Here is a 27,168-nt window from a genome sequence, read left to right on the forward strand (position 1 = left end):
ATGCAATGTACAAAGGTATGACCTCTTATTTTAGAGTCTGTGCAGACGGCATGTCAATTTCTTTTCAATTTTTTACTTCTGTTCCTGTCATTTTTCAGAATGTGTAGTACTGACGCAGCTATTTTTGTGATGTATGATATACTTTTTTGAAGCCATTTTTATTTTGTTTTACATTGCTGTGTTGTGCTGTGCAAGTTTTCCTGTTCAGATACGGACACCGCCGTACTTACGAACGTTCAGCTTGCGAACATTCAGATACAAACGAAAGGGACTGCAGATTAAAGATTTGTTAAGAGTACTCCCCCTTGCCACCCCAAATTTTGTTTTGGCCCCTATTCTGTACAGACAGCACTGTATGTACAGTATATTGTGTTTCAGGATGAAAAAAAACATAGAGCATTGTATTATTTTATATTGTACTGTACTTGAATGGGCATGAAGAGTACAGTAACCGACGTACAAACGATTCGACGCACGAACATTCGTGATTGGGGCGGTGTCTGTGCTGTGCCACATTGTATAGTCCACTATATATCATTTAAAAACTGTGTCGTACATGCAGTCTGTATTTTTTGTGGCTCTCTGTTGCTTACGCATTCAATTACTTAATTCAACTCGCTTGAATCGTACCGTCCGACACTTTGAGAGAGGTACGACAGACTTTGCATTGTACCATTTTCACAGTAGCACCTCAGCTTAAATAAAGGACTTTTGTACTTGACTGTCCGTTATCGTCATTATTTAATATGGTACCGTTTTAGATATGGTACAGGTTAAGTTAGGTTAGGAACTATATATAGAAAAATATTCAAGTGCAGGCTGTGAAATAGGGTGTGTGTTACTTTTACAGACTTCGTTACTTACCCGACAGCCCAGATACTTAATGGGACATTGTTACGCATCAGAAAGTTACCTAGCAGACTTTGTTCGTTATCAGAAAGTCTTTATTACTTAACAGACTTTGTTCATGATCAGAAATTTACTTAACAGACTTTGTTCGTTATCAGAAAGTCTTTATTGCTTAACAGACTTTGTTCGTTATCAGAAAGTCTTTATTGCTTAACAGACTTTGTTTGTTATCAGAAAGTCTTTATTGCTTAACAGACTTTGTTCGTTATCAAAAAGTCTTTATTGCTTAACAGACTTTGTTCGTTATCAGAAAGTCTCTATTGCTTAACAGAACTTCGTTAGACCGTCACTCGTCCGAAAGCTTTCGTTACGTCACAGACTCTTGTCTGTCACGTATCAGACCCCAGACCCCCACCCAAAGCGTCGGTTTCAAGCGTCCGTTAAAGCTGAGGTGCTGCTGTGTCTCATAGAGTTGTCAAAAGAGCTTCGTTTTAATCATTTCCTTATGTTCCGCCATCTTTTGAGTTCTGCATCTCCTCCTTTTGCCGTAGGCGCCCAGAGTTTCGGCACGGGATCGATGCCCGGGGTGCAGTCTGTGGCCCTGGTGGGGCAGATCAACCTCGCCCACCAACCTCCGTCGGTAAGTCTTTCCAGTCTCAAGTCTGTTTTTTAAGTCTGTCTGTTTGCCGTTACTTTGCGTTTTTTGTCTTCGTTCTCGATTTGAAAAGTGATGCTTTTTGTAGGAGTGTTTTTTCTACCGACAGGGTATACATAGCCCTTTGGAGATTACAGATTGATATACTGTAGTATACATAGCCCTTTTCAGATTACAGATTGATATACTGTAGTAGACATAGCCCTTTTCAGATTACAGATTGATATACTGTAGTAGACATAGCCCTTTTCAGATTACAGATTGATATACTGTAGCATACATAGCCCTTTGGAGATTACAGAATGATGGAGTATACATAGACCTTTTGAGATTACAGAATGATGCAGGATACATAGCCCTCTTGAGATTACAAATTGAAATAGTATGCATAGCCCTTTTGAGATTACAGATTGATATACAGTAGTATACATAGCCCTTTGGAGATTACAGAATGATGGAGTATACATAGCCCTTTTGAGATTACAGAATGATGCAGGATACATAGCCCTTTTGAGATTACAAATCAAAATAGTATACATAGCCCTTTTGAGATTACAGATTGATATACTGTAGTATTCATAGCCCTTTTGAGATTACAGGTTGAAATAGTAATCACTTAGCCCTTTGGAGATTACAGATTGATATAGTATACATAGCCCCTTTGAGATTACAAATCAAAATAGTATACATAGCCCTTTTGAGATTACAGATTGATATAGTAGTACACATAGCCCTTTTGAGATTACAGGTTGAAATAGTAATCACTTAGCCCTTTGGAGATTACAGATTGATATAGTATACACTTAGCCCCTTGGAGATTACAGATTGATATAGTATACACTTAGCCCCTTGGAGATTACAGATTGATATAGTATACACTTAGCCCCTTGGAGATTACAGATTGATATAGTATACACTTAGCCCCTTGAGATTACAGATTGATATAGTATACACAGCCCCTTGGAGGTCACAGATTGATATAGTAATCACTTAGCCCTTTTGAGATTACAGATTGATATAGTAATTACTTAGCCCTTTGGAGATTACAGATTGATATAGTAATTACTTAGCCCTTTTGAGATTACAGATTGATATAGTAATTACTTAGCCCTTTTGAGATTACAGATTGATATAGTAATCACTTAGCCCTTTTGAGATTACAGATTCAAATATTATAATAGCCTTAGGATTCAGATATCAAGATGGTTTGAATGTGGCATGAGAATGGGAGATTAGGGAGGATTGAGAGAAAGGAACAGAATTAGAATGCATCGTTCTGATGTAAACGATTTTATTTGTAAACAGCGTAGGTATGACATCATCGTACAGCGTTGCTTTTACTGTGTCTGTCTGTAAAATTGCTGTTTTTCGCTGTCAATTACACAGTAGGTACAGCCCCAAGTCGGATAGAAAGAGCCGCTTTCCATTTTACAAATTCAAGACATTCCGATGTTTATTCCCGTTTGACCCTGAGGTAGAATTAGCATTATCCAGAATGAATAAAATCCAGAATGAATGAAACTGTCGGATGCTAGATGGTGTTTTTGCATGATCAAGTTGCATTTTTGACCGAAATGTATCCGGGAAGCGCATTGGTACTGCATGAATTGCGCAGAGAAGGCCGAATGGTAGTAATCTCTTCGACGTACACTGACGTACGTTTGGCCGAACGGTAGTAATCTCTTTGACGTACACTGACGTATTTTTTATTATCTGCGACGTGCATTCTCTACCTTCGACTGTACTTCATTTTAGTGTTCCAGTTTAGTTTTCTGCTAAATTTTAGTATATATTTTGTAGGATACAGGCACTCCCCTACAGCTCTACAAATGTAGAGTAAATATCTTCCACAAACGTACAGTATCTTCTGTCGTAGCGCGCGTACAGTGATTATGTTAAATTGGAGATTATAGAATACCGAAACTTCAAGATGGTCCAAGAAATAATTGAAGTCTCCGTTGAGTTTTACGAGTTGATTAAACCACAGGGCTCGATCATAATCGGCAAACAGTCTAGAGACATCTTGTCTTCTTTATTCTGGATACTCGACCCCTGGTATTTGAGGGGGTGGCGTGCCAAAACCCTGCTCGAGCGGCTAAAATCCGCAAATGACACCCCTCTAAAAAATGCTTACAACTGCCTGTTTCGATAGTTCAAGGACTGAAAAACTCTCTAAAAACGCTTATACCCAAGTATTTTAGTAGTTTCATCACAAAAAGTGGATTTTGTCACGGAAATTATATGAAAATACAGTAATTAGTGAATGTTTCCCTATGAAAAATACTGCGAATGTGGATTGTTTGATTTTGAATAATTATCTAAAGATGGATTCTCTCTCCCTGTCTAAACACCTGTTTTGCATTATCCAAGCCATATTTCTTGCGTCAGATCGGTGTCATAAGCCCGGAACATGCGTCGTAACCCGGGAAATAATTTTTTAGACATATATTTGAAGAGCGTCGTAAGATCGGAACGTCATAATCTGGGTACTGCCTGTGCATGGGTAGGGGACGGCCAGACAATAAATGAAACAGTATGTACAGTTAGGAAGTGACTGGTTCGTAAGTGAAACGTCACGTTCAGTTATGGAATAAACGGTTCGTAAATGAAACATGTCCAGTTAGGGAATAGACTTTTCGTAAAAGAAACATCGTGTTCAGTCAGGGAATAAACGGTTCGTAAAAGAAACAGATTAACGTACAGCTAGGGAACGATCCACGATCAAGCTAACAGTTTCTCGTAGGTAGGACACTCATCCCCTCTACAGCTTCGTCCCTCCTAGAGTCGAGACGCTGCTCCCTGTACGCGCGTTAGCCTCGTGCGATGCTGCTGATACTAATGTGTTGTCTTGTGACTTGGTACTCTTTTATTTCTTTTACAAAACTTTTGTTTCTCTTACAAGCTCCGTACCTTGGGGTCCTAAGGCTACAAGTAGGTGTCTGCAGTTTATGCATATCTGTCTTTTGAATAAATGTGATCAAATTTTCTCTTATATATTTTCTCTCATGGCATGGAATGAAGATCTCAGTAGTCGTTCACGTATGTTTTGATATAGCGCGCGCACACGGAGTTTGCAGTGTGCGCGTACATATCTCTCCCTAGCATTTCCTTGCAGTAATGAATTTAATGATAATGTCTCCTGTGATAATATTCCCTGCATGCCATGCCGTTCCACGGAAGTTAATTCGATTCATCTCTCCTCCCGTGTCGCTCGGCCTCCCCCCCTCCCTCCTGCAGGCCAAGCACCCACAGGTGACCAGCGTCCTGAGCAAGCCCCAGAAGGCCCTGGTGTCGACTATCGAGACGGGCAAGATCATCATCGACGAGTGCATGGAGAGCCTCGAGACGAAGGCCGAGCTTCCCGAGCTGGGCACCGACCCGGCCTCCATCAAGTGGAAGCAGGTGACACTGGACTCCAACAAGCAGACGGTCACCAGCCAGATTGCTGCCATGAACGCGGCCACCGCGGAAGTCGTCACCCTTACTTCGTGTGAGTATGGGGGTGTCGTCGTGAGGCTGGTTTCCGTTTCTCTCGTATCCGCGCGTCTCATCTTGACCTTCGCGTGTTTGTACACGCCTTGGCTGTTATATTGACATATCTGAAACAACTTTCCTCCATATTTATAATTATTATTATTAATTATTCTTATCGTTCCAGCCGTCCACGAGGAAGTGGACCACACGGCAGTGGGAGCGGCTATCCACACCATCACCTCCAACCTGCCGGAGATGTCGAAGGGCGTGAGGATGATCGCCGCCCTCCTGGAGACGGACAACGAGTCGAACAGCCTCCTGAGTGCCACCAAGAACCTCTGCTCGGCCTTCTCCGACCTCCTGGTCGCGGCCGAGCCCCAGAGGAAGGAGCCTAGGCAGGGACTGCTCACGGCGGCCTCCAGGGTTGGTGAGGCCTCCAACGTGGTCCTGCACACTGTGGACGTCCACCTAGACCACGAGACCCAGGACATCCTGCTCGGAATGGCCAAGGCCGTCGCGAACACCACAGCGGCCCTGATACTGAAGGCGAAGGCGGTGGCCTCTCGCTGCGAAGACCAGGAGCTCCAGAACGTCGTCATCAATTCGGCGACGGCCTGCGCTCTTGCCACTTCCCAGCTGGTGGCCTGCGCCAAGGTGGTGGCCCCTACGATCGACAGCCCCGCCTGCCAGAGCCAGCTCATCGAGGCGGCCAAGGAGGTTGGCCGGGCCGTCGAGGGCATGGTCCAGGTGTGCCAGAGGGCCACCCAAGACGACGTCCTGCTCAGGGATCTGTCCCAGGCGGCCGCCGAAGTGACCAGGGCTCTGAACGAGCTCCTGGGCCACATCAAGACCGCGGGAGAGCACCAGAAGGGCCGCCTGAGCGTCCACGACGAGGCCGTCGAGACGATCCTGGTGTCCAGTGAAGCTGTTCGCCTCGCAGGGCAACGCCTCGGAGATGGTGCGCCAGGCCAAGATCCTGGCCCAGGCCACTTCCCACCTCATCCAGTCCATCAAGTTCGAAGCGGAGTCCCAGACCGACGACCAGGACCTCCAGAACAGGCTCTTGGCGGCGGCCAAGCAGCTGGCCGATGCCACGGCCAGGATGGTGGAGGCGGCCAAGCAGTGCGCTTCGAACCCCAACGACGAGGAGAAGCAGATCCTCCTGAAGGAGGCCGCCGAGAACGTCCGGATGGCCACCGATGCCGCTGCGGGGAATGCCCTCAAGAAGAAGATCGTCAAGAGGCTGGAGAACGCGGCCAAGCATGCTGCGGCCACCGGGACACAGTGCATGGCTGCCGCCCAGGGCGCCGGGCCTCACAACAGCAGTGCGGCATCGCAAGACGAGCTCATCTCGGACTGCAGGGCCGTCGCGGACGTCATCCCGCGCCTGGTGGAGGGGGTGAAGGGCACCATCAACAACCCGGACTCTCCTCGCGCGCAACTTGCACTCATCAACGCCTGCGGCCAGTTCCTGCAGCCCGGGACAAAGATGGTGGGCTCGGTGAAGGCAGCCCTGCCGACCGTAAGCGACCAGGCTTCCGCCCTCCAGCTGAACAACTCGTCCAAGCAATTCGGACAGGCTCTGGCCGACCTCCGGTCAGCCATGGGCAAAGCCCAGGAAGCCTGTGGCTCTCTGGAGATCGACTCGGCCCTCGACGCCATCCAGTCACTCACCGACGACCTGAGCGACCTGAAGAAGGCTGCCGACATGGCCACCATCCGGCCACTGCCCGGAGAGACGCCCGAGAGCGCCGCTCACCAGCTGACCAGCTCCAGCAAGACAGTTGGCTCAACCATGGCCCAGCTCCTGACGGCATCCTCCCAGGGGAACCGACACTTTGCCGGCCTGGCCTCTCGCGACACGGCCCTGGCACTCAGGGAGTTCTCGTCGGCCGTGCGGGGTGTGGTGGCCACTTCAACGGACCAGGGCCTGAGAGGGCGCTTGATCGACGCAGCCAGGGAGGTCATGGTCCGGTCAGCAGAGCTCATAGAGGAAGCGAGGGTAGTGGTCCAGGGACCCCAGAGCCCTGCAGGCCAGCAGAAGCTGGCCCAGGTGGCCAAGGGCGTCTCCCAGGCTCTGAACAGGGCTGTCAACTGCCTGCCGGGGCAGAAGGACGTGGACGACGCCATCATGGCCATCACCGACTCGACCAACGACCTGGAGTCTGGCCGGTTCCCCCCGGGAACAAACAGGCCCTACGGGGAGTTGCAATCCGAGCTGGGGAACGCGGCCGCCGAGCTCAACAGCGTCACCTCCGAGGTGGTGACCTCGGCCCGCATGTCGGCCCAGCACCTGGCCACCTCCTCCAGGAAGTTCTCGACGGCCTTCGGCAGCCTCATGGGCGTGGGCATGGAGATGGCCGGCACAACCAAGGACCGGGAGGTGCGTGGTCAGATGGTGGTCAGCCTGAAGAGCGTCTCCACCTCCTCCTCCAAGCTCCTCGTCTCAGCCAAGGCCGTCGCCGCCGACCCGGCCGCCCCCAACGCCAAGAACCAGCTGGCCGGAGCTGCCCGGGCCGTCACCGACTCCATCAACAACCTGATCGACGTGTGCACGTCTGCTGCGCCGGGGCAGAAGGAGTGCGACGGGGCCGTGCGGGCTATCCGGTCCATGGGGCCGCTTCTGGACGGCCACTCGTCTGAGCGGGTGTCGGACGCGTCGTACTTTGAGTGTCTGGACGCTGTCATGGACCGCTCCAAGAGCCTGGGCGATGCCATGACGGGAATCGCCAACCACGCCAAGCGGCTGGAGCACGCCGGCTTCGGCCTGGCCGTCCGGGAGGTGGGCGAGGCCATCTGCGGCCTGGTGGAGAGCGCCGCCCAGGCCGCCTACCTCGTGGGGGTCTCCGATCCCACCAGCGTGGCCGGCCGACCAGGGCTGGTCGACCAGTCCCAGTTCGCCCGGGCCTACGAGGCCGTCGTGGCCGCCTGCCAGACGCTGGCTGATCCTAACAGCAACCAGCAGCAGGTCCTGAGTGCAGCCACCGTCATCGCCAAGCACACCAGCGCCCTCTGCAACAGCTGCCGGGTGGCCTCGGCCAAGACCGGCAACCCAGTGGCAAAGCGGCACTTCGTCCAGTCGGCCAAGGACGTGGCCAACGCCACGGCCCACCTGGTCAAGGAGATTAAGAGTGAGTATTATTATTATTATTATTATTATTATTATTATTATTATTATTATTATTATTATTAATAATATAGGGTCTTTGTTGCTTACCAAAGATTATATTAATTCTTGTCTATTTCTCCCTCCTCCTCCTCCTCCTCCACAGCACTAGACCAAGACTACAGCGACGAGAACCGCCTCCGCTGCAGCGAGGCGACCAGGCCGCTCCTGGAAGCCGTCGAGAACCTGTGCACCTTCGCCAACTCGCCCGAGTTCGCCTCCGTCCCGGCCAAGATCTCCGCCAAGGCACGGGAGTCGCAGGAGCCGATCACGTCCGCCGGGAAGTCCATCATCGTGGGGTCGTGCTCCATGATCGAGTCGGCCAAGAGCCTGGCCGTCAACCCCAAGGATCCTCCGACGTGGCAGGCGCTGGCCAGCCACAGCAAGAGCGTCTCGGACAGCATCAAGAAGCTGGTCTCCTCCATCAGGTGGGTGTTCTTTCTTCCGCGCTTGATGGCTTTGCGGCTGTCGGGGGGACTCCTGTACTCGACAGATTCGTTTACGAGGACTTTTTTGTGAAGACTTCTTTACTCGACTTGTTGGGACTTCCATCTTGACAGCTTCGTGCCTGGTGGGACTTCCGTACTTATCAGCGTCGTTTGTGAGGACTTCTTTGCTAATAGCTTTACGCCTGTCGGGACTTCCGTATTTAACAGTGTCATTATGAGGACTTCCGTACTTAACAGTTTCACTTATTGGGACTTCCGTACTTAACAGTTTCACTTATTAGGACTTCCGTACTTAACAGCTTCACTTATGGTTGCGATATGATTTTAGGCTACAAATAATGTAAAAAAATTTTTGTGGAAGAAGATTCCAGCTCTGTGAAGCAGCAGTGGTCGTTGTTTAACGCTGTTTTTTTTTTCTTTGTTCCCGCAGAGACAAGGCTCCCGGGCAGAAGGAGTGCGACGAGGCCATCGACAAGCTGAACATCAACATCCGGGACCTCGATCAGGCGTCCCTCTGCGTCTTGGACCAGAATCTGCAGCAGCACAACGAGAATAGCCTCCAGGTACAGTATAGCAGGCTGAGTAACACCTCAGTTTAATAATTGACTTCTTTAGGCAGTCCCTGGTTGACGACAGGGCTTCCGTTCCGACACGGCGTCGTAAGCCGAAAATCGTCGTGACCTGAAATATTGTCGAAAATCATAAGAAACCCTTAACTTTTAATCATTTGGGTGTCTTGTAAATTATGTAAACTGCATTTTTATTGAGTTTTTCATCAAAAAAACCTCCAAATTTTGAGCATTCTGACCTTTTTAGAGCCACAGTTCTTCTGTCGGATTAGCGTCGTAAACCTGGAATGTGCGTCGTAACCCGGGAAATAATTTTTGATGAATATATTTGAAGAGTGTCGTAACTCCGGACCATGCATCGTAATCTTGGAACATTCGTTGTAACCCCAGAACGTGTCGTAACCCTGGAACATGTGTCGTAACCCAAGAAATAATTTCTGATGAATATATTTGATGAGTGCCATAACTCTGGAACGTGTCACAACCCTGGAACGTGCGTCTTAACCCTGGAATGTGCTTCGTAACCCCAGAACATGTATTGTAACCCTGGAACGTGTTGTAATCCCGGAACGCGTTGTAACCCCGGAACATGTGTTGTAACCCGGAACGTGTGTTGTAACCCCGGAACATGTATTGTAACCCTGGAATATGTGTCATTACCCTGGAACGTGTCATAACCCCAGAACATGTGTAATAACCCCAGAACGTGCGTCGTAACCTCAGAACGTGTGTCGTAACTCCAGAACATGTGTCGTAACCCTGGAACGCGCGTCGTAACCCTGGAACGCGCGTCGTAACCCCGGAATGTGTCGTAACCCCAGAACATGTCTTGTAACCCTGGAACATGTGTTGTAATACCAGAACATGTGTCATTACCCCGGAACACGTCGTAACCCCAGAACGTGTCGTAACCCCGGAATGTGCGTCGTAACCCCGGAACATGTATTGTAACCCTGGAACATGCGTTGTAATCCCGGAACATGTTGTAACCCTGGAAATTATTTCTGATGCGATATCACGATACATTTTGCCGTGGTGTACTGTTTTGGATGCAGTTTATATTTTTTAATGGAGCTTTTAAATTGTACTTATCCCAAGTGCCTGTTAAGTTTAGGTGCTACTGTAATCATTTTCTCTTTTGTTTGATTTTGAATTATTATTATTATTATTATTATTATTATTATTATTATTATTATTATTTGGAAAAAGATTAAATAATAACAATAATAATAATAATATAATAATAATAAAAAACTTGTGCTTGAGAGAAAGAGAGAGAGAGCACCAGCATTTCAATTTCGTTTTATCCATAAGAAGTAGAGAGAGAGAGAGAGAGCGCGACTCTCCACAGCAGACAACCACACAACTCTCTTCTCTCTCTCTCTCTAACTTTCCTTCCTCTCTCGCTCTCTGTCTCACCTCTCTCTCCCTCCCCCAAAAAACCAACAGGGCTACAACGAGCAGGTGGAGAACGCCGGCCAGGCCCTCCTCAACAACATCGACCGGGTTCGAACCGCGGCCAAGGGCGAGGCCGAGAAGCTCGGCCACTCCATCACCCAGATGTCAAGCTACTTCGACCCCATGGTCAACGCTTCCATTGGCTCGGCTTCCAACATGCTCAACAGGTTTGAGACTTTGAGACTTTCACTTGATAAAGTCTCCAAAGTCTTGGCTAGGCTTTGAAGACTTTCGCTTAGAAAGTCTTCAAAGTTTTGGCTAGGCTTTGAAGACTTTTGCGTAGAAAGTCTTGAAAGTCTAGGCTAGACTTCGTAGAAACTTTTGCTTTGGATGAAGAAAACGTATCAAGTCTTTTAAAGTCTTACTAAGCCTTATATATGAAGACTCTTGAAGTCTTCATAAGCCTGAATTAGATATTTAGTCTCTTGAATTCTTATTAAGCCTTAAATATTAAGTCTTTCAAAGTCTTTGTAAGCCTTAATTAAATATTAAGTATCTTAAAGCCTTAAATATTAAGTCTTAAAGTTTTAGTAAACCTTAAATATTGTCTTAAAGTCTTCGTAAGCCTCAAATATCAAGTCTTAAATTTTAAGTCTTAAAGTTTTTGTAAGCCTTAAATATTAAGTCTTAAAGTTTTAATAAGCCTTAAAACTTGAGTCTTAAAGTCTTCATAAGCCTTAAATATTCAGTCTTAAAGTCTTAGTAAGCCATAAATATTAAGTCTTTTCAAGTCTTGCTAAGCCTTAAATATTAAGTCTTAAAGTCTTAGTAAGCCATAAATATTAAGTCTTTTCAACTCTTGCTAAGCCTTAAATATTAAGTCTTAAAGTCTTTGTAAGTCATAAATATTAAGTCTTTTCAAGTCTTGCTAAAAAAGTCTTAGTAAACCATAAATATTGAGTCTTTTCAAGTCTTGCTAAGCCTTAAATATTAAGTCTTAAAGGCCTTCACAAGCCATAAATATTAAGTCTTTTCATGTCTTAGCAAGCCATAAATATCAAGTCTTTGTAACCTTACATATTAAAACTTAGTCAGCCATAAATATTAAGTCTCTTGAAGTCGTCATAAGCCTTAAATATTAAGTATCTTAAAGTCTTAGCAAGCCTTAATGTTAAGTCTTTGTAATCTTCAATATTAAGACTTAGCAGGCCTTAAATATTAAGTCTTTTCAAGTCTTAGCAAGCCTTAAATATCAAGTCTTTGTAACCTTAAATATTAAGACTTAGCAGGCCTTAAATATTAAGTCTTAGCAAGCCTTAAATATCAAGTCTTTGTAACCTTAAATATTAAGACTTAGGAAGCCTTAAATATTAAGTCTCTTAAAGTCTTAGCAAGCCTTCAATATCGTCTATGTAACCTAAAATATTAAGACTTAGCAAGTCTTAAATATTAAGTCTCTTAAAGTCTTAGGAGGCCTTAAAAATTAAGTCTTCTTCAAGTCTCCCAAAGTCTAATTTTTCAAGTCTCCTCCTCGTCTGTCTCGGCAGCAAGCAGCAGATGTGCCTGCTGGACCAGACGAAGACGGTGGCGGAGTGCGCCCTGCAGCTCGTCTACGCCTCGAAGGAGGCCGGGGGCAACCCCAAGGCCGTCCACGCCCACCCCGACGTGGACGACGCCGCCGACACCATGAAGGAGACGCTGCAGGTACTGGACACACACCGACCGACACACTCTGCGGAGTGACGTGTCTGACGCATAGAAATCGCCAAGGGGTCAACCCAAATGTCTCACCTCCTTCGTGTCTCTTGACAGGAGCTGCTGGCCACGGTTGAGACCATAGCCACGGAGGCCGGGGTCGTCTCCGGCCTGGTGGAGTCCATCACGACCGCCATGCACCGCATCGAGGACCTGGTCGGCTCCTCCCCCCAGCCGGGGGGCGACGTCATCGAGGGCAGCTTCGTCGACTACCAGACGCGGATGGTGGCCGCTGCCAAGGAGGTCGCCCGGCTGGCCCAGGACATGGTGAGAGATTGGGGGGCCGGTCTGTGGTACTGGTGGGCTCTATTACTTGACAGACTTTCTTGCTTAATGGACTTTGTTACCTAAAAGGAATCTAGAAAATATTCAGTTGCAGGCTGTAATAATATAGGGTCTTTGTTACTTAACAGACTGTTATTTGACAGACTTTGCTACTTGACAGACCTTGTTACTTAACAGACTTTCATACTAAAAAGGATCTAGAATCTAGAAAATATTCAGTTGCAGGCAGTAATAATATAAGGTGTGTGTTACTTAACAGACATTGTTACTTAACAGACTTTGTTACATAAAAAGAATCTATATAAAATATTCAAGTGCAGGCTGTAATAATGTAGGGTCTTTGTTACTTAACAGACTCTGATATTTGACAGACTTTGCTCCTTAACAGACTTTCTTACTTAACAGACCTTGTTATTTGGCAGACCTTGTTACTTGAAAGGAATCTAGAAAATATTCAAGTGTAGGCTTTAATAATATATGGTCTTTGTTACTTAACAGACCTCGTTACTTAACAGACCTCGTTAGTTAACAGACTTTGTTACTTAAAAGGAATCTAGAAAATATTCGAGTGCAGGCTTTAATAATATAGGGACTTTGTTGCTTAACAGACCTCGTTACTTAACAGGCTTTCATACTCAACAGACTTTCCCTCGTATAAGAAATCTAGGAAGTGTTCAAGTGCAGGCTGTAATAATAGAGGGTCTTTGTTACCTAACAGACTCTGTTCCCTTATCAGAAAGCCAGACGAAGACCCGTAAGGCGTCTGTTAAGCCGAGGCGCTGTCTGTACGAGTCGGCTGAATCCTCCTCCTTCCATTGCAGGTGGGCAAAGCCTCGACTGATCCGTCCCAGCTCGCCAGTCTGGGCGCCAGTGTTTCCCACCAGTACAGCTCCCTGGCATCGGACTCGTCTGGGGCCATACGCCAGACGACGAACGCGGAGGTGGCCTCTCGCCTTCGCTCAAGGTAAGACGCGCGTCAGGAGGACGCGGAGCTTTGATTGTTGTCTTCGTTTGTGTTCAGACGTGGGCAGACTTTCTTGTCTTTGGGGTTTGTTTTCTGACGAGTTCAGACTTTGCAGTTAGTTTTCAGACGAGCATAGGCTGTGGCTTCTTTTTAGATGAGTATAGGCTCTGTTTGTTTTCAGACAAGCATAGACTGGCTTCTTTTCAGACGAGTGTAGGCTTTGTGGCTTGTTTTCAGATGAGTATAGACTTTTCAGGCGTGTATAGATAGACTTGTGGTTTGTTTTCAGACAAGTACAGACTGTATTGCCTTAATGGTTTGTCTTGAGACGATTATAGATTTTCTGGTTTGTTTTCAGATGAGTATAGACGTTATGGCTCGTTTGCAGACACATATTGGTTTTCTGAATTGTTTTCAGACGAGCATAGATTTTCTGGTTTGTTTTCAGACGAGCATAGACTTAATTTGTTTTCAGACGAGCATAGACTTAATTTGTTTTCAGATGAGCATAGATTTTCAGATTTGTTTTCAGACAAGCACAAACTTTCTGGTTTGTTTTCAGATGAGCATAGACTGGTTTGTTTTCAGACGAGCATAGACTGGTTTGTTCTCAGACGAGCATAGACTGTGGTTTGTTTTCAGATGAGCATAGACTGTGGTTTGTTTTTAGACGAGCGTAGACTGTGGTTTGTTTTCAGACGAGCATAGATTTTCTTGTTTGCTTTCAGACGATAAAGACTCGTGTTTGTTTTTAGTTGAGCATAAACATTGTGGTTTGTTTTCAGACGAGCATAGATCTTCTGGTTTGTTTGCAGACGAGCATAGATTTTTGTGAAGCCCTGTAGAAGGAATTTAACTATAGTTAGTCACTGTCTTCAGTTTGATTAATATCGCCTCTCTCTCTCTCTCTCTCTCTCTCTCTCTCTCTCTCTCTCTCTCTCTCTCTCTCTCTCTCTCTCTCTCTCCACAGCGTCCACGAACTGGGCCAGGCCTGCATAGACCTCGTGAAATCAGGAGGATCGGTCCAGTCTGCCCCCAGAGACACCTTCAGTCAGCGAGACCTGGCTGAGTCCGCCCGCCACGTGGGAGAGAAGGTGAGGTTCTGTTTTCAGACGAGCGCTGATAAAAACAATAAAGATCAGACACATTAAAATATATATAATATATACTGTATAACTCTTGAAAGGAGAACCGCATGCGAGGAAGGCTGCCGACCTTGCATGCCGCTGTTGCCGCTACCCGAAAAGTTTATATTTCCGCTTCCGCCCTTCTTCTAGGCTTCGCACGTCTTGGCCGCGCTGCAGGCGGGCTCCCGGGGCACGCAGGCATGCATCAACGCCGCCTCCACCGTCTCGGGCATCATCGGCGACCTGGACACCACCATCATGTTCGCCACGGCGGGGACCCTCAACGCTGAGAAGGAGGGGGAGAACTTCTCCGACCACCGCGAGTACATCCTCAAGACGGCGAAGGTAATGTCTCCGACACCCCAACCCCCCATTCGCTCTCTCTCTCTCTTGTCTTGTCTGTCCTTTGCGAATCTCTCTCTCTCTCTCTCTCTCTCTCTCTCTCTCTCTCTCTCTCTCTCTCTCTCTCTCTCTGTCGTCTTGTTGCGTCTCCTCCATCCTTCGGGAATCTCTCTCTCTCTCTCTCTCTCTCTCTCTCTCTCTCTCTCTCTTCGTCTTGTCCTTCGGGGATTTTTTCTCTGCTGGAAATAAAGAGCAAAAATTGCTTTGCTTATGATAAAGTAAAACTTCAACTTAACTGACTTATGCAATTATAAAAAATCTGTTAAATGTTCAAGTGCAAGCTACAATGCAGGGTCTGTGTTGCTTAACAGACTGTGCTAATCAGAAATCGAGGAAGTATTCAAGTGCAGGTTATGAGATAAGGCTTATTACTTAACAGACTGTTCCTTACCAGAATCAGGAAATATTCAAGTGCAGGCTATGATAATATAGGGTCTGTGTTACATGAGGCCCCCCAAAAAAAAGCCATTACCTCATTCGCCAGACTACTTCTTCCCTCCCTCGTCGTTAACGTCTCCGTGTCATCTTTTCCAGGCGCTGGTCGAAGACACGAAGACCCTGGTCGCCGGTGCGGCCTCCTCGCAGGAGCAGCTGGCCGTGGCGGCCCAGAACGCAGTCACGACAATCGTGCAGCTGTCGGACGTGGTGAAGAGCGGAGCATCCTCCCTAGGGGCAAACAATCCCGAGGCTCAGGTGAGGAACTCGTTTTGGAGAGTAGTCGCAGGAGAACTTGTCAGGGGCTAATTCGTTACAGAGAACTTTTCAGTGCCTAATTTGTTACAGAGAACTTTTCAAGGGCTAATTTTTACAGTTTCAGGGGCTAATTTATTACAGTTTTAGGGGCTAATTTGTTACAGAGAACTTTGCAGAGGCTAGTCTGTTACAGTTTCTGGGGCTAATTTGTTACAGAGAACTTTGCAGAGGCTAGTCTGTTACAGTTTCTGGGGCTAATTTGTTACAGAGAACTTTTCAGGGGCTAACTTTTACAAAGAACTTTTCAGGGGCTAATTTGTTACAGAGAACTTTCAAGAGGGTAATTTGTTACAGAGGACTTTTCAGGGGCTAATTTGTTACAGAGAACTTTGAAGAGGGTAATTTGTTACAGAGGACTTTTCAGGGGCTAACTTGTCTCAGAATAACGTGGCAGAAAGGCCAAGTTGTCACGGGGAAAGAGAATTCATTTACCATACAGCATCTTTGTGAGCGTAACTCACACCCTCCTTCAGGTGATGCTGATAAACGCCGTCAAGGACGTGGCCATGGCCCTCGGAGACCTCATCCACGCGACGAAGGCAGCGTCCGGGAAGAACGTCAACGACCCGGCCATGACGACTCTCAAGGAATCGGCGAAGGTGAGAAGAAGAGTGTCTTTGGCGTTTCTCCTCTGTTTGTAGACCTCGGTGCTGGGCGTTTGTCAATGTGCGTCGTGTCTCTGACTCTTGCCTTTCGACTGAGGACCCTGCCTCAGTTGAGATTAGGGGGGACGTAAATACGGTACAGCTTTCATCCCGTGGGAGTTCTGGGACTGTCTAGCGTAGGATACGTACAGCAAATTGTTAGTCAGCGTTTGAAATTGCTGTAATTTTCAAGATGTCCGTTTGTCATGTGGTCGTTTTATAGTTTTCAAATAGTTCATATGCAGTAGACTCATTAGATTTCAGTGGGTAGTGTATTACTTTACAGTGGACCCCTGCCTATTTGCGGTTCTGGATTCACGGCTTCACCTATCCGCGGATTTTTCTGTGTAACGTATGTACGCATTATTCGTGGAAAATTCTCCTGTTCGTGGCATTTTACGTAGAGCAATATTCACTGAATACTGTATTTTCATATTTTCGTGATTAATGCACTTTTTGTGATAAAACTATTAAAATACTCGGGTGTAAGTGTTTTTAAGAGGGGTTTTCTGGTGTTGGAACTATCAAAATAGGCAGTTATAAGTGTTTTTAGAGGTTTTTTTGGTGTTTGAATTATCAAAATAGGCAGTTATAAGTGTTTTTAGAGGTTTTTTTGTGTTTGAATTATCAAAATAGGCAGTTATAAGTGTTTTTAGAGGTTTTTTTGGTGTTTGAATTATCAAAATAGGCAGTTATAAGTGTTTTTAGAGAGTTTGAACTATCAAAATAGGCAGTTATAAGTGTTTTTAGAGTTTTTTTTTTGGTGTTTGAACTATCAAAATAGGCAGTCATAAGCATTTTTAGAGGTTTTTTGGTGTTTGAACTATCAAAATAGGCGGTTATAGTGTTTTTAGAGGTTTTTTTGGTGTTTGAACTATCAAAATAGGCAGTCATAAGCATTTATAAGTGTTTTTTAGTCATAAGCATTTTTTTTTTGGTGTTTGAACTATCAAAATAGGCGGTTATAGTGTTTTTAGAGGTTTTTTTGGTGTTTGAACTATCAAAATAGGCAGTTATAGTGTTTTTAGAGGTTTTTTTGGTGTTTGAACTATCAAAATAGGCAGTCATAAGCATTTTTAGGGGGGGCGTCAAGTATTTGCGGATTTTAGCCATTTGCAGGGGACTGTGGTACTCATCCCCCACGAATACCGGGGGTCGACTGTACGTGACAAGAGGCAGGAGTTACGTTGCTGTCGAAAGGAGAATGACTATGTTATTAACACTGGCTGTTAGCTAACGAACAACGCACGTGGAGTATGTCCTGTTCTTTTGTAGTTGATAAGTATCTTCAAGTAACATCTTTTAGGAAAGTCAGTTTTTCATATTGTCACTGTTTTTGATAGTTTAAGTGACGAGTCTTCTGATGAACTAAAGTATGAGCATCTTTTTCAAGTGGCATTTTGGAATTTGAGTGCGAGCCCAGTAGTCCACATTGCACGCGTTGGTGTAACGTTTAACGACTGACGGTGACCGACTCGGTTGCTACCGGATGTATATCTGGTGGTGGCCAAGGAGTCGGTCGTCTACCCCTTGCCGCTAATAGATTTATTTATATATATAAATGTGTACGATCATTTTGTCTCTGTTACTGGATCCCCTTTTAATATCTAATATTGTACTTAGGACGAGGAGTGACTAAAATTAAAAAAAAAAAAAAAAAAAAAAAATAACGAGGTGACACTGCATGCTACCTGGGGGAGGGTGGACTTCTTATTCTCACACACACGTCGGGGACTCCCCGACTTGCTTGTTGTTGTACGCAACTGCTGCACGTCCTGCAACGGTCCCCTGGGGATTCACAGACCACAGATGTCACTGCGTTGCTTTGTTTCTGTTTTTGTGAGGGATGGGATATTATAACTCTTGGACCCCTAACCCACGCAGTTCTTGACGCGGCGTACGTCTTGCGGCTTGTACGTACGTGAGGCTTGCGGCCTGTACGCACAGGCGGTCCCCGGTTATCGGCGGCCTCGGTCATCGGCGGTCCAGTTTTACGCCGCTTGTCTAGTGACGACGATAACCGGATTTTCGACACCGATCTCCAGTTATCGGCGATTTTCGGTTATCGTCGCACTGTCGGGAACGGGACCCCGCCGATAACCGGGGACTGCCTGTATAGCATATACGAGTACAGCTCACGGCTCGTACAAGCACGTAGTCCCCGCTGTCGTTGCGCTTTTGGCAGAGAACCGAGATTGCATCAATCAGTTGAAGTCGAGTCACTGTCCCGTGTTGCAAAATTTTTCACCAAGTCCACCGTCTCTCCCCGGTAGGATGGAGGGTACAACCTGATATGAGGTCAGCGTAGGTCAGTCAGGGTTTTTTCCATTTTCTCTCCAGCAAGTGACCTAATATAATAATAATAATAATAATAATACCATTTCTGCTTTTTTTTTTTTTTTGGTCTCATTAAGGAATTTGCCAGAACAAATGCAACAACAGGAGCAATGAATGTGTGAATGAAATTTTTATTGACAGATTTTGCTTGTACAGTTTATACGAAATATCTAAATTTGTGGTCCAATGTCTCTCTTTTTTTCTTAACTTTTTAAATAACTGGTTTCTTTTGATGATGAGTGACGTGCGCATTTGGCCCGTTAACGAAAACTGTAAAAAAAACCACTTAAATGACAATCTGGGTTCTCTGCCGGGCAGGGTTGGTCTGACTACTATGAGTCGGATCGGGATTGGCTCATGTCGGATCAGGAGGAGGAGTTGATCCGGCTACTCTCCGTCGAACACATCCCCGACACCAGGCATCTGACCAGTGATATTTTGATAGAGTCGACTTAATGATTAACCCCCACGTTAAACATTAGCTTGTTAAGAAGAGTTTTAAATCTTAAAAAAAACTTTCCCTTCCCCCAACTTCTTCTGTTCCAATCACTTCACTGAGGAAAAGGATTGAGTCTCTTGTTAAAAGTGTCTGGTAAAGTTTTGTAAAAGTGTACGCAGAGTCTAAACTGATGTACGTAAAGTTAAAGAGGTGAGCGTAAAGTTCTAAAAAGTGTCAGTAAAGTAACTGGGAAAAATTCCATGCAGTGTAAATTGTGTCTATCCTAAACTTCCCCCCCTTCAAGTCTCTGCAGTCATTTCACCGTTGAAAATTAACAAAATGTTGACTTGAAGAGTGACGTGAAAGTAAGACGAGGAAAATGCACGCCGACTTTCCTCCCGACGTCTGCTGCAAAATGGTCCCAGTCCTGAAGGTAGTCTTTGTTTATTTGAGAACTGTAGCATCGGTTGAATCGGAGACTGTCGCGTACTGGAGGTTCTGGAATGCTGTGTCATATCTCTTTCGTTTCCCGCTCCTTAGCAGCGATATAGTCACATGGAGCACGAATTCCTGGCTACGCTTCGCTTTCGAAGGCTACTGCTACAGTATTGCGTTTAGTCGCGTTTTTTGCAAGCGTTCTTGTGATGGCATTTATCTGAGGCACGCTTTCATTGCTGTAGCCTGCTGTGCTGTTGAACTCTCTTCTTTTTTTTATTTGCCGTGTCCTTTAGTCAGGGACGACTTTTCCCTCTTCTGAACCGAGGGACGTCTCGCATTTCTCAACGTGTGAGGGGAAGAAATGTGTCCTATGTTTGACAGTGTACATAGAAAGATTGTGATGTGTATGTGTGCATAAAACTATATTTTTCAAGATTTTCCCTAACTTCGTCAGCACGTGAACTGAGGCCTTGTTCCGTTCTCCACTTGGCAGGACGAGGTGCGCACATCTTGCCAAAGACAGCGTCAGCCGTCGGTCGGACGCTCCCAAATATAGTCGAGAAATGCCTTCCCTTCCGCATGTGTCTAGTGCTGTGATTTTTAGAGTTTTTATTTGTGATGATGTCCAGATGTCTTCCAAAGATTGTGTTTTGTTACAATAAAGATTTCTCTATCGAAAGAATGGGCTGTGATTGATATTCCAACGTGTCTGTCTTCCTGCTTTGTCGTTCGTTTGTTGAATACTGTTAATCCTTAAAATGGATGAGAAAATATATCAGAATGTATTTTGGAGTTACAATGGCTGTGGTGAACGACGGAGGCTGGACGGTGGTGTCGCAAGAATTGCCACCGTATCTCTCCAGGGCTGCTCACATTTGTCTTTAGATTAAAGTACCTCTTCTTCTAATTTTATAAAATTGGTTTGGAATAACATAAAAAAAAAAAAAGAAAATCCGCTCAGTAGGTGTTATGTTAAATTAAACGAGCACAGATCTAGTTGACGCCGCTCCCAAAACCAAACACGAATATCACTGGTCAAGATGGTTATAAGGTGAGATTGGAAACGTGGGGTTCCCCCACTCACACTAACCCCTTTAGTGCTTTAGAGGAACGCTTCATGTAAAGGCCCCCCCCAAAAGATGCCCTCCCCTGTGCAGCCGTACAGAGCTTCTGTCAAGTCACTACCACATGCAAATGACCCCCGTAGTCCGTAAGAGCTTTTGAACTATTATTAACGCCTCCGTCAGGGAACGCAGGCGCCAACTGCTGCCTCGCTCGCGTTATATGAAGCTTTCCTCGCTTGATAATAGACGGATGTACGTGTATACCCCATTTTAATGACTTTATTTTAACTAGGGACTAACAGCATGAAACCCCTCCACCCTTCCGAGAGATGTATGTTTCTAACAGATGTGTCGTCCTTTTTTTTTTTTTTTTTTTTTTTTTGTACCTTCGCGTTTGTTTTTTAACTGATAGTTGTTTTTCATACGTGTTTTTCTTCCCAATTTTTCAGTCCACATTGAAAGGTGACCTCAAGTCATTTTAGAATTTTCAGAAAGGAGTCTTGGAATATCATATAATGGAGTCCTTGTGTACTGCACGACTGGATGTCAGTTACAATGGTCCTGTAAAAGACAGTCTGTTTGTTTTGGCTTTCTGAAATTGCAACATGACAATAAAATGACTCTCAAGCTTAATTTTTACCCCTCCCTCCCTCTCCCAACCCCCGTGGCACTTCTTCTTGCGGCTCGGCCAGCGAGAAAATCTGCCACGGGCGAAGCTTTTGTCCGTAACGGCGATCACTGGCATATCTTATCTATGTGTCCCCTGTGCTTCTCGAGTTGTGTCTCCCTCGAGCTGTGTCTGTTTTGGAATGATGTAACTTTTCCCATAAGATGATTTAAAAGATTCAGAACCCCGTTTTTTCAGCCGTGGAAGACTTTAGATTTAGCGAGACCTCCTCGTTTTGTTTTTCCTGGATGCCTCCTCTCGTGCATGCAATGACGACTCACACTTCTTAGGTTGTGAATTCCTCTTGTCTTTTTTTTTAAACTTTGATGTTTGAAGACACTTTATATTCGTAGTCGTTCCTCGGACGACCCCAGAGCGCGAGTCTTTAAGGAAGGTTGTGTCTCCCCCTACGACAGGTGATGGTGACGAACGTCACGTCCCTCCTGAAGACGGTCAAGGCCGTTGAGGACGAACACACTCGCGGGACGAGGGCCCTGGAAGCCACCATCGAAGCGATTGCGCAGGAAATCAGGGTGAGTGTTGCTGTTTCCCAGTGTCCGCTAGTCGACCTGCTTCTTCGAGTTGGCATCTAAAGTGAATGAGTGCAGTGATTTTAGATTTTAACGTTGAGTATAATTTGTTACTTATCTCTTATGCCTCAACTTACTTATGTACTTATTGGCTATGTCATTACGATTGTTTCTTTGTTGTGCAGCCATTCAAGATGTCGTACATTTCAAAATAAATCTCTTAAATTGAATTTTGAGTGCAAAGTTCAGGTTACTGTAGGTTAGGAGCTATGCTATTAGCTTTCAGATATCTAGAAAGCATTCAAGCGCAGGCTATAACATAGTGTCTTTGTTGCTTAAGTGATATTTACTCATCAGATATCTTGAAAATAGTCAATTGCAGGCAATAATATAAGATCTTTCATATTTAAAAGACTGTGCTACATATCAGAGAGCCAGACCTCTAAAGCACCTGTCAAGCTGAGGTGCTACTGTAGCGTTTAGTGACAGCGCGACCTTCCCAATACGTTGGTCGTAAGTGCGAATCCTGCCCAGGCCTGTGTACTGGCGCAGTTTAATGCTCGCGATGCCATCGTTAATCCTTGATTGTTTCGACAGGCCTTCGACTCAGACGAAGCCCCCAAGACGAAAGCCACCCCAGAGGACCTTGTCCGATCCACCAAGCCCATCACTCTGGCCACGGCCAAGGCCGTGGGCGCAGGAAACAGCCTGAAACAGGAGGATGTCATAGTGGCAGCTAACATGGGCCGCAAGGCCGTGTCAGATATGTTGACGACTTGCAAGGTGAGTTTTTTGAGGTCGGGTTTATCCTTTGGCGAAGTCAGGTGTGAATTTCTTGCCAGTACGGTACCTCTCCCGCAGGGGGTTGGTGCTTCTACAAAGAACCTCAAGTAATGCCATCGGTGTACCTCACACGGTGCACTGTAGGCATTACTTGAGGTTGTTTGTAGAATCCCTTCCATGGCTCCTGGTTGCTGCAACCCCTTCCATTCCTTTGACTGTACCTCTGTTCGTATTCTCTTTCTTCCATCTAACTTTCCTCAACCCTCTCCTGACAATTGTTTCATAGTGCTTCAACTGTTACGCCTTTCAAACCTTTCTTTTCCTCCCAATTTCCCTCTCGGCCCCGAATGACCTAATCGTAGGTCCCATCACTTGATCTTTGTCCATTCCATTCCCAGTACGGAACCTCGGCGTTCCGTGTCGTTCGGAACGAAACAAACACATCTCTTTCCCCTTTCGTCCCCCCAGGCAGCTGCGTGGGGAGCCGAGACCATCGAAATCCGCTCCAAGGTCATGACGGCCGGCCACGACTCCGCGGTGCAGTACCGCGAGCTGCTGCAGATGGTCATGCACCTCCTCCACAAACCAAGCCCGGAGGCTCGCAGTGCCTTGACGACGGTGTCCCGCAAGATCGCCCAGTGCATCACGGACTTGGTCTCGACAGCCGAGTCGCTGAAAGGTAAATGACGAGGGATGGTTTGACATCGGGTGGCTTCTGTATGGCTTGTATTCTTGTATAGTTTGACAGTGGCATTTGAGAGCTACAGCATATATGCAGTATAAAAATGTATCCCTTTAAAACGACGCCACGTCGGAGCATTTTTCCTCGCGTTTGGGAGCTCGTGCCACCGGAGTTTGGGCAAAGCAGTCACCCAATTTGGGGTTTTCCAAGTAACACCTCAACTTGAAGGCAACTTGTGCACTTATCGGTTACATTATCATGATTATTTTATGCTATGCTACCATTTTAGGAGTGATAAACTTTTTAATAAATCTCTTAAATTAAGTGTTAAGTAGTGTAAATTACAGTTTATTTAGATTAATAACGATACAGAATTGCTGTTAGCTGTGAGATTGCTAGCAAATATCAAAGTGGAGGCTAAGATATAGGGTCTTTGTTTCCTAACGGACTTTGATACTTATAAAAAATCTAGAAAGTATTCAAGTGCAGGTTCTTTGTTACTCAGTTGAGGTGCTACTGTATACAGAAGATGTGGTTTTAACTCCCTTCTACTTGCCACTAGACGCCAGATTTTTTGGCAAGCTCCTTCGAACGGCAAGGAACTGTGCTCCTTGCGTGACGCTGCCTTTAGAACCTAGGACATTAAGAAGTTGAATATAAACTGAATGATTCTGCACCTTGTATGGGGGAAGATACATCGAGATATATATATATAGACAAATTAGACGCAAAACTGTAAAATGAAGCAAGGTGATGGTTTTAGTTACAGGGTCAGTGTACAGTTTTTCTTTGAGGAAGGTCCTTCACGCTGGAGATATATATAGACAAAAAAAAAAAAACAGTCTCATGCATGGAGTTTTTTGGGGGGGTATTTAAAAAACATTCTGCATGGCATAAAGTATCTGGAAGACTTTGCACATTGGAAGAAAATCATGGGCGCAGTGCGTCTGTCTCAGGACGCATTGCCGTTGAAGAACGATTGCTGTTTTGTTACAAGTACGGGAAGCGGACGTAGTAGAGATGTATCCTGCATGAATTTCGTAGGCTTTGCCGCTGCTGTTTTAAGTTTTAAAAAGAAGTGCCGTTGAGCTTCTGTTTTGAAAAGGAGGCGTCTCGAGGCTTCGTTTTTGAAAAGGAGGCGTCTCGAAGCTTCCTTTTTGAAAAGGAGGCGTCTCGAAGCTTCCATTTTGAAAGGGAGGTGTCTCGAAGCTTCCTTTTTGAAAAGAAAGCGTCTCAAAGCTTCCATTTTGAAAAGGAGGCGTCTGAAGCTTCCTTTTTGAAAAGGAGGCGTCTCGAGGCTTCCTTTTTGAAAAGGAGGCGTCTTGAAGCTTCCTTTTTGAAAAGAAAGCGTCTCGAAGCTTCCGTCCTCAAAAGGAAGCGTCTTGATTCTTCCATTTTGAAAAGGAGGCGTCTTGAAGCTTCCTTTTTGAAAAGGAGGCATCTCGAAGCTTCCTTGTTGAAAAGGAAGTGTCTTGAAGCTTCCATTTTGAAAAGGAGGCATCTCGAAGCTTCCTTTTTGAAAAGAAAGCGTCTCGAAGCTTCCATTTTGAAAAGGAAGCGTCTCGAACCTTCCTTTTTGAAAAAGAAAGCGTCTCGAAGATCCCATTTGGAAAAGGAAGCGTCCCGAGGCTTCTGCTGTTAGAAGTAAGACTGGCCGAGATGGCGCAGGATACATCTAAAAAGCATTTCTTCCCTTTCCCTTACAAACCACCCGACCGTACCACAACTGCAGCCCACTTCAAATGGTACGAAGCCGGTGCGAAACCTCCCACTGGTGAGTGAATGGCCACCCCCGGGGGGCCATGATGACCCTGTTCAAGTAGATTGGTAACGCGCATGTCAGTCCTATTCCTCCTATCATCTCTTTGGCACTGAAGCTGTCTGTGTTCGGCTGAGGGTTTTTACGCCGTTGCGCCCTAACCAGATTTAATCTTTAATTTTATCTTTCAAGGATTCAGGCTGCGACTGTGGGAGGTCTCTTATGCGAATCGTTTGCCCACCCCTGTTTTTAAGTCGCTAGTATTTGACATCAGCATAAGTATTCGAACGCAATTCCATCCGTGATTGAGAGTATTTTGAATCCGCCAGTTCTAAAAATATTTTGAATCCGTTTGTTCTACATTGCGAGTATTTTGAATCCATCAGTTCTAAATTGAGAGTATTTTTAATCTGTCGGTTCTAAATTGAGAGTATTTTTAAGTCCGTCAGTTATAAAATGAGAGTATTTCGAATCCGTTGGTTCTAAATTGAGAGTGTTTTGAATCTGTCGGTTGTAAATTATGAGCATTTTTAATCCGTCAGTTCTAAATTGAGAGTTATTTTGAATCCGTCGGTTCTAAGTTGAGAGTATTTTAAGTCCGTCAGTTCTGAATTGAGAGTATTTTGAATCCGTCAGTTCTAAATTGAGAGTATTTTGAATCCGTCGGTTCTAAATTGAGAGTATTTTAAGTCCGTCAGTTCTAAATTGAGAGTATTTTGAATCCATCGGTTCTAAATTGAGAGGATTTTAAGTCCGTCAGTTCTAAATTGAGAGTATTTTGAATCCGTCGGTTCTAAATTGAGAGTATTTTAAGTCCGTCAGTTCTGAATTGAGAGTATTTTGAATCTGTCGGTTCTAAATTGAGACTATTTTGAATCTCTTGGTTCTAAATTGAGAGTACTGTGCACCCCTGCCTATTCACGGTTCTGGATATGCGGCTTCACAGATTCGCGGATTTCTCTGTATTGTTCACAGGAAATTCACCTATTCGCTGTATTTTTCATAGAAAAATATTCACCGATTTCTGTATTTTCATATAATTTTCGTGACTAAAAGCACATTTTGTGATAAAACTATGAAACTATTCAGGTATAAGCATTTCTAGAGGGTTTTTTGGTGTTTTGAACCATCAAAATAGGCAGTTATAAGTGTTTTTAGAGGGGTGCCGAGTATTCGCGGGTTTTAGCTATTCGCGCGTGGGGTAGTGGTACGCATCCCATGCGAATCCCGGGTGTCGACTGCATTTTAAATCCGTCGGTTCTAAACCTCCGTCTCTGGAGGCAACTAAGACTTGAAGCTCCCTCCCCCGGGGAGAGCGCACGGCGTAAAAAATCTCAGCTGCGGGAACACCAGCGATTACTATTACTAGTACTACCACCTCTCACGGAATGAGCTCGCTCGCAGGTGTCGAAGCTTCTTCTTCTTCGAAACGTCTTCCGTTCTCATCCCTTTTTTTATTTTTCCCTTTCAGCAGCTCTTAAGCTCTTCGAGCGTAGGATACAACAAGAAGTTCCTCTCCTGACCAAATAAACGAAACCTCTCTCTTTCAGCTTAAGTAGTGAATGGCAGACTCCGTAGATATGCTTGGTATACTTTTGTTGTCGCTTCGAAATTAAGGAATTGTAATGAAAGTGTTCGTCGACCATTTTTTTTTTAGCGTACGACGACGGCAGTCCTCACCTTTTCTCTGTACGGAATGAGCCGCATGCTGGTTGCTGGGGGAACCTGTTTCATTATATTGTTGTAAATAAACAGATTATGATTGCTTCAACACGTTGTTTGTTCGCCTCAGTACTGGACGTTTTAGCGGTGGTTATTCTGTTATCATTTCCTTTCCAGAGCAGGCATGTCTAGTCGTTTATTTTTTTAACTATTCCACGCGGCTAATTTTTGAGTAACGCTGATTTTGTAGTTCTCTCTTTCTGTGTTCTGGTGCGTGTGTGTGTTTTTCGTGTCTGTCTGTGTCAGGTAATGCTTGT

The 27,168-nt window shown here is 45.4% G+C and overlaps 1 protein-coding gene across 1 annotated transcript in view; it reads left to right on the top strand.

Annotated features, from left to right (window-relative positions):
* The window catches only part of LOC136838162 (talin-2-like), a 120,530-nt gene that overhangs the window by 86,352 nt on the left and 7,010 nt on the right, over positions 1 to 27,168 (top strand). The window contains 18 exon segments of the mRNA XM_067103022.1: positions 1,401 to 1,489; positions 4,742 to 4,994; positions 5,163 to 5,901; positions 5,903 to 8,109; positions 8,251 to 8,572; positions 9,024 to 9,156; positions 10,612 to 10,787; positions 12,108 to 12,264; positions 12,373 to 12,582; positions 13,422 to 13,564; positions 14,535 to 14,658; positions 14,842 to 15,036; positions 15,628 to 15,786; positions 16,320 to 16,445; positions 21,852 to 21,968; positions 22,563 to 22,748; positions 23,217 to 23,427; positions 25,163 to 25,204. Of these exon segments, the coding sequence (XP_066959123.1) occupies positions 1,401 to 1,489; positions 4,742 to 4,994; positions 5,163 to 5,901; positions 5,903 to 8,109; positions 8,251 to 8,572; positions 9,024 to 9,156; positions 10,612 to 10,787; positions 12,108 to 12,264; positions 12,373 to 12,582; positions 13,422 to 13,564; positions 14,535 to 14,658; positions 14,842 to 15,036; positions 15,628 to 15,786; positions 16,320 to 16,445; positions 21,852 to 21,968; positions 22,563 to 22,748; positions 23,217 to 23,427; positions 25,163 to 25,204 (5,589 nt within the window).

The sequence above is a fragment of the Macrobrachium rosenbergii genome, unplaced genomic scaffold, assembly GCF_040412425.1.
Source record: "Macrobrachium rosenbergii isolate ZJJX-2024 unplaced genomic scaffold, ASM4041242v1 171, whole genome shotgun sequence".
In the NCBI taxonomy this organism is placed as follows: domain Eukaryota; kingdom Metazoa; phylum Arthropoda; class Malacostraca; order Decapoda; family Palaemonidae; genus Macrobrachium; species Macrobrachium rosenbergii.